The sequence below is a fragment of the Phyllobates terribilis genome, unplaced genomic scaffold, assembly GCF_046119375.1.
Source record: "Phyllobates terribilis strain yellow unplaced genomic scaffold, ASM4611937v1 Scaffold_2__4_contigs__length_985480577, whole genome shotgun sequence".
In the NCBI taxonomy this organism is placed as follows: domain Eukaryota; kingdom Metazoa; phylum Chordata; class Amphibia; order Anura; family Dendrobatidae; genus Phyllobates; species Phyllobates terribilis.
In genome coordinates, this window is record NW_027362762.1 from 648633623 (window position 1) to 648649344 (window position 15722).

At 39.5% G+C, this 15722-nt stretch overlaps 1 protein-coding gene across 2 annotated transcripts in view; it reads left to right on the top strand.

Moving 5' to 3' along the window:
• KLHL12 (kelch like family member 12) overlaps positions 1–12925 on the top strand; it is a 30899-nt gene extending 17974 nt beyond the window's left edge. The window contains exons 5-13 of one of the 2 annotated variants that reach the window (XM_073666692.1): positions 2079–2296; positions 2382–2546; positions 2628–2742; positions 5930–6036; positions 8317–8512; positions 8698–8856; positions 8946–9044; positions 9128–9314; positions 12403–12925. In XM_073666692.1, the coding sequence (XP_073522793.1) occupies positions 2079–2296; positions 2382–2546; positions 2628–2742; positions 5930–6036; positions 8317–8512; positions 8698–8856; positions 8946–9044; positions 9128–9314; positions 12403–12529 (1373 nt within the window). In that variant the 3' untranslated portion in view covers positions 12530–12925. The remainder of the gene's footprint in view (positions 1–2078; positions 2297–2381; positions 2547–2627; positions 2743–5929; positions 6037–8316; positions 8513–8697; positions 8857–8945; positions 9045–9127; positions 9315–12402) is intronic. The other variant, XM_073666693.1, reaches the window with a different exon arrangement.
• The last annotated feature ends 2797 nt before the right edge of the window (positions 12926–15722 follow it).

The following is a 15722-nucleotide window of genomic DNA, read 5'->3' on the forward strand; positions in this document are numbered from 1 at the left end:
TTCAGTCAATCTTTTTCATCAATTTAGCCCATCTGAGTTTTCTAATAAAAAGGACTATGTGATTAACCCAATCAAATATTGCGGTTGTCACGAACGATGAATTCTTCACTATTAGGTTAATGTCATTAACCAATTCTCTACTGGGAAGATTAATGATCCTTTATTTTGTAAGGATGATGATCTTGATGGTGTATACGGTTTAGGATATGGAGAAGACATTCTATTGTAAATTCAGACTGCCGGCATGTCCCATTATTCACTTCTATCCCCGAGTAGGAACTTGGTAACTGGGGCTTCTTGTGAAAACATCCTTAAAAAGCCAAGAATGAAGGAGGTGTGGTAGAGAATGATGGCCGACGTTCTGAAGTACATATTCAACCATTCATCTTATTGTGTCTTTTATTGAAGGCCCCAGCGCTGCCTCTAGATAGATTTACCCTCTGTTCACAGCACTCTAGCTGATCTCCATGTTTCTTTTGCAGTCAGATTCTGTAATTAATATGCCCTATATTACTTAATATTTGCCAGAGCCCGGTGGCATTGGTAATATTTTCTGCACTTATTAAATAAGATAAATTGCTCTGTTTAATTAAAGGGTCTTAGTCTAAAGGTAATTTCTTTTCAATACTTTCTTGAACATATTAAAACTGCGATCAAGAATAGACTACTCTTCCTCTAGCAATAGGGCTATGAATTTTAATGAACTCTCTGTAGCCTCCTTCCCCCTCTTAAACTATTGGACTTTCTCTATATTCATTACTGAGTGTATTTTTGTGGAGTGCCCATATTTTTTCTTTCTATTGGACAATTGCATTGTAATTGATGTTGGTTGTGCATCTGTAGGTAGACGCTTTTATGGATGATTGTATGTGCCGCTATGGATGATTGTATGTGCTGTATATTAACAATAGTCTTGGATTAACTGTGCTTTTTTAAAAATATTGCCACTTCGGTAATAACCCTTTAACTTAAATCTGTTACCAGTTTTTTTGCCACCTACTCTAAAAGCATCATACAGTTGAAACAGAGGTCCTGATTCATCAGAGCAATTGCGCCAGAACTCCGGCATAAATTTCTTTTAAAAGTTGTAAAATTTTGGTGCAGTTCCAAATTTTTGCAACTTTTGGCATTTTCATGCTAGTTTCTCCTACCTCTGCCAAAATGGGCTCCGGCATGATGCCACAGATCATCTAGTTCATGATTAGCCATGGTGTTCCTTACACCGGAAATCTTTCTCTAGGTAAGGACTGGAGTAAGAATTCTTGCATGGCGCATGGAAGGGCAAGCCACTCGTAGGACACTCCTGATTCTTTATGAATCAGGAGCATCTGACACCACCATGCCCTCTCATCAAGACCAGCGACTAAATTGCCAGTCTTGATATATCAGGGCCAGAGACCCTGAATTCAGTGATGTCACTCACTGGGCTGCTTTCTGTAGTTTTTTTTATAAACTTTTATCAGCAGGAGATTATCACTAGAGGACTAGTAAACCTGCTGCCATGTAGTCCTCTATATTCTTCACCTTGTATAACCCTGTTACACCACAGATTGGCAGGCTGTTAATCATTGTTGTGGGCAGGATTATACAGAGCTCAGCATTCAAAGAACTGCTAGATCTGCTTCTGATAAATCAGTAATTTTCTCAAAACTGCAGCAAGCATCCCAGTAAGTGATAAAATTTCTGAAATCTATTTTTCTGAGTCTACATCATACTGCTCTCACATGGTGATACATTCTCTAATTTCTCCTATATTTCTCAGTGTATTGTTCTTGTTCCTGTAAAACTGATAGGTAACCTATTAGGCCCTGCCTTTTGGCTTCCACTGACTGTTCACTTGCTGCCAGTTATTTCACATCACATGACCTAATGTTCACGTCCCCTTTCTGAGGTTATAATGTTCTGGATGATCGATTTGTGTGTATATATGAAAAATATGAATACGCTTTATTTCACCCATCGTAACAAATGTTTTTTTTTTTTTTTTTACACTTTATGATTACAAATCAATGTACCATTTCCAACCTAAATAATCAGATTACTTCGTATAACTGCTAATGTTGTGGTCCACTACACAGGTGTCAAGCAGGCATGCTGTGACTTTCTGGAGTCTCAGCTTGATCCGTCCAACTGTTTAGGGATTCGCGACTTTGCAGAGACCCATAATTGCTTGGACCTAATGCAGGCCGCTGAGGTGTACAGCCAGAAGCACTTTCCTGAGGTGGTACAACACGAGGAGTTCATGTTACTGCAGCAAGAGGAGGTGGAGAAGCTAATCCGATGTGATGAGATTCAGGTAGGAGGCTGTATACTGCATGTGGCTTCTGCTATCTTAAGTTTACTGCACATTATTTAGAATAGTTATTATTTTTGTCATGCAGATTGACTCTGAAGAACCTGTGTTTGAGGCTGTTTTAAACTGGGTGAAACACAACAAACAGCATAGGGAAAAATGCCTTTCTCAGCTTCTTCAGTATGTGCGCATGCCTTTGCTGACTCCACGGTACATCACAGATGTAATAGACACAGAGGTATATGACAAACAGGTGAACATCTGTTATCTTCAGTGATGTTCCTCTGTTATACAGCAATTTTTCCTATTTTTTTTCATGTCTACATTTTTGCAGCCCCTGATCAAATGCAGTTTACAATGCAGAGACCTGGTGGATGAGGCTAAGAAATTTCATTTACGCCCAGAGTTGCGGAGTCAGATGCAGGGCCCAAGAACCCGAGTACGTCTGGGTAAGTCCAGGAATAATTCTTACCTCAAGTCCCTTGTGTTTCACGTGGACTTTACAGTCATCCAGTGTAAGATCCTAGGTGTGGTCCTAAATGGCACAAGGAAGACTGACAATCACGGATTAGGACTACCCCCTTCTAATTAATTCCAAATATGCAGGGAATTTAATGACTAAAATACAAGTTTAACTGAATCTTTTCAGCCCAAAGTTACGTATTAATCTGAGCTTCTCTTGCTCGCAAAATAATGATCCACGATTGAAAACAATTTTCAAGCTGACATGTCATAGAAAGAAATGCTGTTACTGCGGAATTGTATACAGAAGCCCCGCACGTGATGGATTTTATTGGTATTGTTAGTGTAGTAACGTTTGTTAGTATCTGATGCTTGTTTGCATACTAATAACCCAAATATGAAGAAGTTATACTGCAATTGGATATTTATGAGCTTGAACATGTTCATGTAGACACAACCCTGTTTGGTGTGAAATTGAGCTGTATAGGCTCCCATACACATTAGATAAGTCACTGAACCCATCAATTTCAGTAGGACTACCCATCCATCTAATGTGTATAAGGGGGCACCCGACACTGTCCCCAACTGGTTATTTTGGCAGAGGTGAGGATCGGGCAGTTAAAATAGAAATACTGATCCTTTGCTCCCCAGGGAAGATAAGCTGCCACCTGGGGGGTTTTTGGCAGTGGCTTTCTATATTCTCCCCTTTGAATGCTTGGTCAGACATTCATGTATATGAGGAAGTCGGGAGAGCGGGATGTAGGGGCATCTGGAGTCTTAGGATACAATCATAGTTTCTCTAAAAAAGAGACCGTGCTGGGTGATCTACACTTTAAAGGGAACCTGTCTTGTCCAGAAATGTTATTTACCTGAAGATAAAGTGATAATCTGCCGGTAAATAGCATTGAAACCCTGTGTGGCCGGCTTACTAGAAGCGTGTCTATAGGGAGTCAACGGGGCGGTGCAGGCCGCAGTGACTATAAGCCATCAATAAGATATGACGCCAGGTAAGTATAACTACACAAATATCAACATTTTTTAATTATGTTGGCGTTTCCTTATGAGATGAAGAAGTTAAACTGGGATCACGTTCGAGAAGAAGGGCGACATCACCAGAGGGACAACCATCAAGGTATGTAGACATGACTGAATAGGTTACATTCATAACATAAATAACCTCTTTACTTGGGTATACATATTACAATGATTATTTTCTGGCAGTCCTTCTATATTACTGTGCCCTTTGAACCATTGTGGTTATATACGTATATGTATCGATTTGGTCACTTTCCAGTCCCTATCAACTAGCAATTATGCTGCTCTGTTTTTGAGCAGGGTATATCAGGAGGTATGTATACATTGTTCTACTCCACTAATTACTATTATAGCACACTGCTTTTCATATTTTACTGCCCTCTTGTGTCTATTTGAATTCTCTCTACGCTGTTTTTCCATTTTATAGATATAGATAGAGATATAGATAGATATTTTAGTTATTTTATGGTATATAATTATGATGTATCTGACCTATTCAGTCATACTCTGATGGTTTTTATTTAGTTGTTGTCACCCTTTTTTCCAATCATGACTTCCCATGCTTCATGTAATTATGTTGGTATATCCTTGTCTGAAATAAAGATTTTGATATATTATTTGTGTAGTTATACTTACATGATGTCGTATCTTACTGTAGACATCTAGTCAGTTTTGTAGACTCATGATTAAGTACCATTATTTCACTAATCTTTTTCCTGCACTTTGATACACATCTTGCTCTACATACACATACTGCAAAGCAGGCTGTCCATCAAAGTGAGGCGTTATTACATTGCTCACATTATAGGGAGTGGTGGCTCACAGATTCCCTGCACTGCCCTGTTGACTGGAAACGAGTGGCTGCAGGGATAATAAAATGTAATTTTCTCCCTGTAGCCGCTGCTCGTCTTAAGCCGGCTAAACAGGATTTAAAATGTAACTTTCAGATAAAGGGCTAGTTTATGGGCACGACAGATTCCCTTTAATGAGCAGGGGTGCAGGTGACAAATAGGAGCTTGGCCCATGCCCAACACTATTTATAAATTACACACAAAATACTTAATAGGTAAATAGTTAAATCAGCTTGTTGGGGGTTTCCCACATGGTATAGGGGACATGGAGAAACCATTAATAAAGTTGGATTACAAAGATAATCAAATGTGAAATGTACTATCACATTAATTATACAGTAAATGTATGGCTAACTATGATAACCATTGTGCATCAGATCTATCAGAGTAGGAGCCACATTTACAGGCATGAAAGCGAAAAGGGATTGTCGTGATGAGAAAATACCTTTTACACTCATCAAGAGCTCATCAAGAGCGGTGGTCTTGATGAGTCAGCCCCAAAGCATTTAATCTCCCATTGATGGGTTCTATCTGTGGCTAAAGGCCGGCTGAAACCTCGTGTCCCCAGCCGGCATGGACTTACACTGTAGGCAAGGCATAGATGCTTCTGCTGCAGCAAGTTGTCTTACAGGCAGACACTGGACAATGTGGCTAATGTGGGCGACATGGTGTATCTCGTCAGAGGAGATACATTTTTTTAAAGAATGGTGCATGTTAAGGAGGGCTGGGGGAGATTTGTGTCTTTATCCCTCTGTCATTCACATAAAAATTTGGAAAAATGCTTAAAAAGGCTTTGCTTCATAATTGATAAGGTGGATAAAAAAAACACTAGTCCGACCTATAATTCTAGCGTGTTGATCCAGAAGAAGGAACAACCCACATCTGTGGCATTCATTCCTGACTTCATATATAAAGGCAAACTATTTTGATAAATCTCCAATCTCCAGAAATCTAGGACTTGTATTTTATAATATTTTTAGAGCGACATCAAGGCATCTTGGTCTCACTTTTTTATTGTAGACTTTGAATTTATGTCTCCAGCATTTATTGTGGGCACATAACTCGGGTATCCTAAGTGCGTTTTAACACATTAGTAGCCGAAACGTTATTCCCCAGGGAATTTTACGGCTTATAAATGACCCAATCTTAACCATAACAATCACCATATATCTCAAATACAATATGTCCTTTGTATAACAATAAAACAAAACTTCTAAGAACAGTTACACATAGTTATATCGGTTTTGTTCTTATATCTTTATCATATATTTTTATTTATTTTTTTAAGGTGCTAATGAGGTGCTACTTGTCATTGGAGGATTTGGTAGCCAACAATCTCCTATAGATGTAGTGGAGAAATACGACCCCAAAACTCAAGAGTGGGGTTTCCTTCCGGTGAGTTTAATAGGATTCTGGAAGTGATATTCAAACTGCACAGGACACCTCTATTTTTTTATTATTTGCATCAGAGTGTTCTGTGAGCCATAGCTATTTGTGATGGAATGGGGATATGTATGATGTATAGAAAAAATGTTTTGTTTAAGTTTGAAAGATGGAATAAAAAAAACAAACAGCTATTCCGCAATTGCTCTTTAAAGAGTAATCATTGTTTTGTTTCTATTTTTGTAATTTTGTTGCACTTACTAATAAATTACACTATTATTATAGATTCTTTCCTTTATTGCTTTTGCAACCTTCCTCACAGACTGCACAGCTTCCCGGTCCACAAAAGGGCTGCTGTTGGAGTAGCATGTGACCAGACCTGTCCATCAGACAAACCTCTCTTCATCCATGTGCTACTCATGTACAGTGGATGTCACTAACTGGTTAATATGACTGATTTCGCCACCCCTTTTCAGACAGCTGCTTCTCTCCAGGGCAGTATGGAGGCAAACCTTAGGCAATGCTGCCACTTGTAATAGACAACCAAGTGAACAGAGCTGGCTGGCACAGCGAGTGAGAGCCATTTTTTTTTAAGAAAGGTTTGACAAATTTAAAGGGATTCTGTCACCATGAAAATGCAGTGCAATCTTCATGCACCATATTACCGAGCAGGGGGAGTAGACTGATACAGTGCCTTGAAAAAGTATCCAAATCCAGTGAACTTCTCCATGTTACACCCATAAACTTAAATGTATTTTATGTGATATACCAACACAAAGTAACAAGTATTTGTGAAAAATAAAAGAAACGATACATGGTTTTCTAAATATTTTAAAAATATAAATCTGAAAATTGAGAAGTGCATTTGTATTGAGCCCCCTAAGTCAATACTTTGTATGGACCACCTTTCGCTGCAATTACTGCTGCAAGTCTTTTGGGGTATGTCTCTACTAGCTTTGCACATCTAGGGGCTGACATTTTGCCTATTCTTTACAAACCAGCTCTAGCTCGGAGAGATTGTGTGGACATTGTCTGAACAGCAATTTTCAAGTCTTGTTACAGAATCACAATGGAATTTAGGTCTGGCCTTTGAATGGCTCAAACACATGAATATGCTTTGATCTAAATCATTCCATTGTAACTCTGGCAGTATATTTAGAGTCACTGTGCTGCTGAAAGGTCAACATATGCTCCAGTCTCAAGTCTTTTGCAGCCTCCAACAATTTTCCTACAGGATTGCCCTGTATTTAGCACCATTCATCTTCCCATCAACTATGACCAGCTTCCCTGTCTGTGCTGAAGAAAAGCATCCTCACAGCATGATGCTGCCACCACCATTTTTGACGGTGGGGATGGTGTTTTCAGGGTGATGTGCAGTGTTAGTTTTCCGCCACACATAGGGTTTTGCATTTAGCCCAAACAGTTATGCTTAAGTCTCAACTGACCAGAGCACCTTCTTCCATATTCTAGCTGTGTCCTCAACACTGCTAATTTCTTGGTATGTGATCAACAAGAAACTAACAGATAAAGTATATAAATTTGAGAAAATTACCCTGGGCAGAATACGGTAGACATACTCCCCTTGCCACACCACCCCTACGTCTGCAGGCTTCTACTATCCCCGATTCCCCTTTATAAATTTAATAATAATAATTTTTATGTCTATAGCGCCAACATATTCTGCAGCACTTTACATTTCAGAGGGGCTTTGTACAGACAATAAAGACCATTTCATCCAATAAAGAGAACTTGACTCTCCCTCCGGCATTTTCCTTCCTCTCCATCCCACCACCTTTTCTTCCTTCTGACAGCTCCCCTTATTGTTCTTTTTCCATCTTTTTATTCAGAAGTTTGAACTGTCACCTTGATGTATAGTCACTGTTTGACCTTAAAATTTTCAATAAAAAGCAAAATTGAAAAAAAAAAACGAAGACGGGTACAATGTCATATCATCTTAAATTATCCCCAGCCAACCTGTGTACCACCCTAAAAATCCATAGAAGGGGAGAGGCAAAAGAGAAACGGAAAGAAAAGTCATAGTCTTACAAAATAAAAAAAAACCTCAAACCTAATAATCAATTTCTGACAAATTTTCTAAAACTACATATTTGCAACATCTTTGATGTATATTTTTTTCATAAAAGATGTTTTGAGATGATAGACTTTACATAACGAATACAATTTAACTGTTAGTAAATCCGGTCACCAAAAATCAATGTGTACCTCTGGGGGGGGATAGATAATGTATTTCTGTATGGTATTTCCTACTCATGTGTTATTTCTGCTCTATAGAGTATTACTCGCAAGCGCCGCTATGTAGCAACAGTATCACTTGGGGACCGTGTCTACGTTATTGGAGGATATGATGGGCGTTCCCGACTCAGCTCCGTGGAGTGCTTGGATTATACCGCAGAAGAGGACGGTGTGTGGTACTCTGTGGCTCCCATGAATGTTAGGCGAGGCCTTGCTGGAGCCACTACATTGGGAGGTACTGAAATCGTAAAATACTGTGGCAATCTTAGGAAAACCACATGCTTACCCATAGTGGATAAATGGTCATTTATTTGCATGGGTTTGGGCATGGTGCCATGAGCACTGGACCTTGGTATTTGTAAAGTTTTTCTTTGATTGTGAATGATTGAAAAGTGTAACACTGATTTTATATTTTCTTAGATATGATTTATGTCTCGGGTGGATTTGATGGAAGTCGTCGGCACACAAGTATGGAACGCTATGACCCTAACATTGACCAGTGGAGCATGCTGGGTGATATGCAAACCGCACGTGAAGGAGCCGGCCTTGTGGTTGCCAATGGGGTTATTTATTGTCTAGGTAAGTGAGGGAAGAGGCGCCCAATTGGTATGGCTAGGTACTGGTTTTACACTGCTTTAACAGGATTTCACTTGGGATGTGACTTTCAGGTGGTTATGATGGTTTAAACATCTTGAGTTCTGTTGAAAGATATGATCCTCACACCGGGCACTGGAGCCACGTGACGCCCATGGCTACAAAACGGTCAGGTAAATGAAGCTTGTTGTGTCTTTTTTTTTTTTCTTATGTATCTCTGCAAGGATATATGACATTGTTTGTTCTGTAATTGCAGGTGCTGGGGTGGCACTTTTGAATGATCACATCTACGTAGTTGGCGGTTTTGATGGCACTGCTCATTTGTCATCTGTGGAAGCCTACAATATTCGTACAGACTCATGGACAACAATGACTAGCATGACTACACCACGCTGTTATGTTGGAGCCACAGTTTTACGTGGTAGACTATATGCCATAGCTGGGTGTGTACTTTGAGTTGTGAACAGAAAACAGTTCTTTGAGGCCGTTTCACCTTAAAGGGAATCTGTCAGCAGGTTTTAGCTATTTAATATGACAGCAGCATAATATAGGGCAAGAGAGCCTGATTTCAGTGATGTATCACTTACTGGACTGCTTGTCGCAGTTTTAATAGAATCCATGTTTTATCTGTTGTAGATATAGCGGTTGTCATAATGCCAAACTGTGTAAAACCACACCCACACCGCTGATTGACAGATTCCTGTGTACTGTGAACTTTGTCAGCAACTTGACAATATTGGGGGCAGGGTTACACAGATTAGCTGGACTTCCATGCACGTGAGACCTAGTCCTGCAGTGATAATCTCCTGATACAATCCGTGTTTTATTGAAACTGCAACACACAGTCCAGCAAGTGATACATAACTAAAATCAGGGTTTCTTGCCCTATATTATGCTGCTCTCAGATTACACGGCAAGCACCTGCTGACAGATTCCCTTTAAACAGGAGATTCTAGGACCATATTATTGAGAGCCTAGTCTTAGGATTTTTCATCAGTATCATTTCCATGGCATGGCGCTAACGGACTTGATGAAAATGTTTAAATCCTTGGTATTGCAGGAGTGGGGCTCATTAGATCCACTAAAAATGATGCCAGAGTGTGGGTTAAATTTTATGACAATCTTGATAAATCTGACCCAGATTTTTTTTTTTTTTAATAGCCATAAACAGAAGGAATACATAGGAATTTAAGGCCTTCACTCCACTCCTTTTGGATTAACACCTGTTTGGCCAAAAAAAAACTTGAAGGGATTGTCCACTTCAACCTTTAGTGACCAGCTGTAATGGCGGGGGTGCAGTTGGGTAAAGAAGACAGTAACTTTTTAATTTGTCTGAATTGACAAGCACCCAATCTATTAAATAAGTATGGAGTATAAGAAAATTTGTTTTTTGTTTTATTTTATTTTTTTTTAAAAGACAACCTTTTTAAGGGGTATTCCAGTTACTAGAAATTATCTCTGATCAATGAGGTGGGCAATAACTTTTAGATCGGTGGAGGTCTGACCGCGGGACTCTTTTGTCCACTGTCTGCTTACTCCAGCAGTCTCATAGAGAATGAATGGAGTGGTGGTACAGCAGAGTACATTGGTCGGCTTTCTCTTATAGTCCAGTAGAGCGTGAATGGCACAAAGGTAGAGTATGCACACTGTTGCTCAATTCAAACTGGGGGAGGGGGAGATTTATGTGATTTATTTGGTGATTGATGGGGGTCTCACTGGTTGGACCACTACCAAGTTCCAAGTTATCACCTATTATATGTATAGCTGATAACTTGTAACCAATACACATCTTTAAGTAAGACCTGCCATGGAGTCCAACCTCTTTAACCCCTTCCCAACATAGGATGTATTGATGTGTTCCAGGTCACGTGTGGGTGTATAGAACGCAACCAGGATATTTGGATAGGCTAGCTCCGATCACTGCTGCCTAACCATGTAAATGCCGCAGTTATAGTATGACTGCCTGGTGCTACCGTTCTGCTGCCAGTCTCCCTTCTTAAACTGACACGATTGTGGAGCGCTGATGGATAGCCATGATAACTGGGAGTCTACTAAAGGCCTCCATAGCCGCCATCTTGTTGCTTCTATGAAGCCCTGGGCTTCATAGAACAGTAATTTTACTATTTACTGCAGTATTTCAGTAATTAATACAATTGATCAAACAATCGCAAGTTCAAGACTTGACTAAAAAATTAAAAATGAATATTTAAAAAAAATAAACATTTGGCATTTTGCTGCCTATAAAAGTTCTTTCTATGAAAATATAAAATGATTTAACTCACATGATAGTTGTGACGTGAAGCTAAAACACCAGAATTGCTAATTTTTGGTCACTGCACTTCCCCCCCAAAAAATACATGTTAACCCCTTCCCGATGCAGGCAATTTCTGTTTTTGCGGTTTTATTTTTTCCGCCCCTTCTTCCCATATCATTTTCTTTATTTTTCTGGCCACATAGCCATATGAGGGATTGTTTTTTTGTGGGCGTAATTGTACTTTTGAATGACACCATTCATTTTACCACATAATGTACTAGAAATTTGGGGAAAAAAACAGAATTCTGACATTTTTTGGCAATTGTATTTACGGTATACATTTTGTGGTAAAAATTATATCGCAATATGATTCTGCTCATTGGTACGGTTACAGCGATACTAAACATGCCCAGTTTTTTGGGGAACGGGGGGGATCAGAAGTTTTTAAAAAAATTTTGGAGTTGTGTCTCCATTTTCCAATACTCGTAATGTTTTCATTTTTCGGTCAATGAAGCTGTGTGAGGGCTTATCTTATGGGAGCGAGATATTTTTTTTATTGATACCATTTTGGGATAGACAAGACAATTTGATCACTTGTTACAGCATTTTTGTGGTACTGCATTGACTAAAAAATTTAATGTCATTTTAGCACTCTTGAATTTTTTCCGTTTACTGATTAGGTTAATTCTTTTTATATTTTGATAGATTGGACTTTTCTAAATGCAGCAGTACCACATATGTATTTTATTTTATTATCTTTATTTTTTTAGTGGGTGGAAAAAAGGGTGATTTGAACTTTTTTTTTTCATCTTTTTTTAAAGCTTTTTTTTACTTTTCACTGTACTTTATAGTCCCCTTAGGGGACTTGAGCATGTGATCGTCTGATCGCTTGTACCATACACAGCAATACCACAGTGTTATTCAAAACTTCAACTAGTCCCACAAAAAGCAATCCCTCATAGAGCTATGTTGACAGACTAATAAAGTTATGTCTCTTGAAAGAAGGGTAAGAAAAAACTAAAGCCCTCCCAAAAAATCACCAGGCCTGGAGGCAGTTACATTTAAAAACCACTTTAGATATTTGTGCAGCCATAAAGGAAAATGATGTGTTCTGATCGGCACGTCCCGCTTGAGTAATTCTGCAGCCAACTTGCGGCACCTTTACCTTTACTTTTTGTCTTTTTGCTTAGTTGCACTCGTTTGCTTAGTTTTCTGACTTAATATTGAGGTCTGTCTCCAATGTGTATTTTTTAACTCTTAACTATTTTTGGTTTTAGGTATGATGGTAATTCACTACTAAACAGTGTTGAATGCTACGATCCTGTTCTTGACAGTTGGGATGTTGTTACCTCCATGGCTACTCAGCGCTGTGATGCTGGAGTGTGTGTACTTCGGGAAAAATGACGACTGAGAATGCAATACTGGAGCGAAATTATCCTGCTGGTCTGTACTTTGTGGAAAAACATGAATATAGAACTTTTTTAGAATATGTAAAATATACATCCTGCCAACCACTGGAACTTAATGAGACTTGCAGAGATAAAGATCTTTCGAAACTGTGAAACAAAAGGTGCCTCATCGTCGTGCCACAGCCAACACGTTGTAAGACTTCTGACCGCGAGCTACATTTCAGTTACGGAACGTTTTCTTAGAGAAAACCTTTACCTGGACGATTCATTGCAGGAGACAAGTGTGGTTGTGGTAGCGATTACAACCCGTACTATCCTGTGCCAAGGCAGTGCCACCTGACATTCATGCACGAATATGCACTTAATTAAAGCATACATTGTAAATACAAAACGGCTAGACTTGTTTATTGCTGTATTAAGGGACAGGGACACCCCCTCTCCACCTGTAATACTGGTGGCAATGTGGTAGTTGCTTTTCTTCTTATTTCTGCTAGTCCCGAGTATTGTGGGTTGTTTTGTTTTTTTGTTTTTTTTTAATCCACCATATGGCTTTACAAGTATTGTACTTTTTAGTGTTGGTTTTTATGGTCTTTACCAAGAGGGTGTAAAGGCAGGATTCCCTAGGGGGTGTCTTTGGGCAGCTCTATATTAATACCCTATGTGCACCGCCGCCTTAGTAAAAAAAAACATAAAAACTGGCGCTGTATGGTGGAACAGAAACTGGAGCAGCAGGGATAAAATAAGAGCAAAGTCCGGTCTTGTTTAGCTGCAGCATGTTGTCAGGCATACTACTCTACACTTATATAGTGAAATTTACTTTTTTTTCCTGAAATATACCAACTTATGACTTGTCTAGAATCAGCAAGATCACATTTTTGGAGCTATAGTGCATTCACGCAAATATTACTGTAGCATTAAAGCCAATCTGACACCACACTTTCAAATACAAACTGTATACTGTACAGACCAAAAGTTTGGACACACCTCATTTAAAGATTTTTTCTGTATTTTCTTGACTATGAAAATTGTACATTCACACTGAAGGCATCAAAACTATGAATTAACACATGTGGAATTATATACTTAACAAGAAAGTGTGAAACAACTGAAAATATGTCTTATATTCTAGGTTCTTCAAAGTAGCCACCTTTTGCTTTGATGACTGCTTTGCACACTCTTGGCATTCTCTTGATGAGCTTCAAGAGCTAGTCACCGGAAATGGTTTTCACTTCACAGGTGTGCCCTGTCAGGTTTAATAAGTGGGATTTCTTGGCTTATCAATGGGGTTGGGACCATCAGTTGTGTTGTGCAGAAGTCAGGTGGATACACAGCTGATAGTCCTACTGAATAGACTGTTAGCTGCTTTTTTTTGCCATAATACAAATTCTAAGTAAAGAAAAACGAGTGGCCATCATTACTTTAAGAAATGAAGGTCAGTCAGTGCGAAAAATTGGGCAAACTTTGAAAGTGTCCCCAAGTGCAGTTGCAAAAACCATCAAGCGCTACAAAGAAACTGGCTCACATGAGGACCGCCCCAGGAAAGGAAGACCAAGAGTCACCTCTGCTTCTGAGGATAAGTTTATCCGAGTCACCAGCCTCAGAAATCGCAGGTTAACAGCAGCTAAGATTAGAGACCAGGTCAATGCCACACAGAATTCTAGCAGCAGACGCATCTCTTCAACCACTATTAAGAGGAGACTTTGTGCAGCAGGCCTTCATGGTAAAATAGCTGCTAGAAAACCACTGCTAAGGACAGGCAACAAGCAGAAGAGACTTGTTTGGGCTAAAGAACACAAGGAATGGACATTAGACCAGTGGAAATCTGTGCTTTGGTCTGATGAGTCCAAATTTGAGATCTTTGGTTCCAACCACCGTGTCTTTGTGCGACGCAGTAAAGGTGAACGGGTGGACTCTACATGCCTGGTTCCCACCGTGAAGCATGGAGGAGGAGGTGTGATGGTGCTTTGCTGGTGACACTGTTGGGGATTTATTCAAAATTGTAGGCATACTGAACCAGCATGGCTACCACAGCATCTTGCAGCGGCATGCTATTCCATCCGGTTTGCGTTTAGTTGGACCATCATTTATTTTTCAAAAGGACAATGACCCCAAACACACCTCCAGGCTGTGTAAGGGCTATTTGACCAAGAAGGAGAGTGATGGGGTGCTACGCCAGATGACCTGGCCTCCACAGTCACCAGACCTGAACCCAATCAAGATGGTTTGGGGTGAGCTGGACCGCAGAGTGAAGGCAAAAGGGCCAACAAGTGCTAAGCATCTCTGGGAACTCCTTCAAGATTGTTGGAAGACCATTTCCGGTGACTACCTCTTGAAGCTCATCAAGAGAATGCCAAGAGTGTGCAAAGCAGTCATCAAAGCAAAAGGTGGCTACTTTGAAGAACCTAGAATATAAGACATATTTTCAGTTGTTTCGCACTTTTTTGTTAAGTATATAATTCCACATGTGTTAGTTCATAGTTTTGATGCCTTCAGTGTGAATGTACAATTTTCATAGTCATGAAAATACAGAAAAATCTTTAAATGAGAAGGTGTGTCCAAACTTTTGGTCTGTACTGTACGTGATAAAATAGATTTGTTAGACCCGAGGGGCTGCTGTACTTACTTTGAAAATCTTTATAAAATTGGCTGTATAATCCTGATATTAAAATGAGCATTTTATGAGTACATTTGTAGAGAGAAAGAGAGAGAGAGAGAGAGTTCATGAGTCTTCTATTCACTCTACACCGACCCATCTTGACTGAAAGCTGCTGCTTGTACTGAGCTGTGTGAGATCTCAGCAGCAGAAGAGACACTGATGAGCTGTCAGTCAGGCTAGATGGGCAGACTTTGAGTTTAAACTTCCCAATAGGACCCATTATGCCATCAATTTTCAAATACACCATCCTTCTCAGATGTCTGAAAAAAAGCAAGAAAAACCCAAATGCTGTCTAAGGATCTGTGCATACGTTGCATTTTTGTCACTTTTTTTCTGCACAGTATTATCACAAAGCCTGAAGAATTTCCTAGTACAAGCAAAGCAAATGAGTTAGCTGAAGTCTCATGCACATGTTGCTTGTCTTTTCCTTGCAGATTTAAATCCTGTCAATTCTTTAAGGTTTTTGTAGAAGATTTCACCCATACTAATGTTCGGGGGATAATCTGGAACAAAAACACACAAGTTTTACACA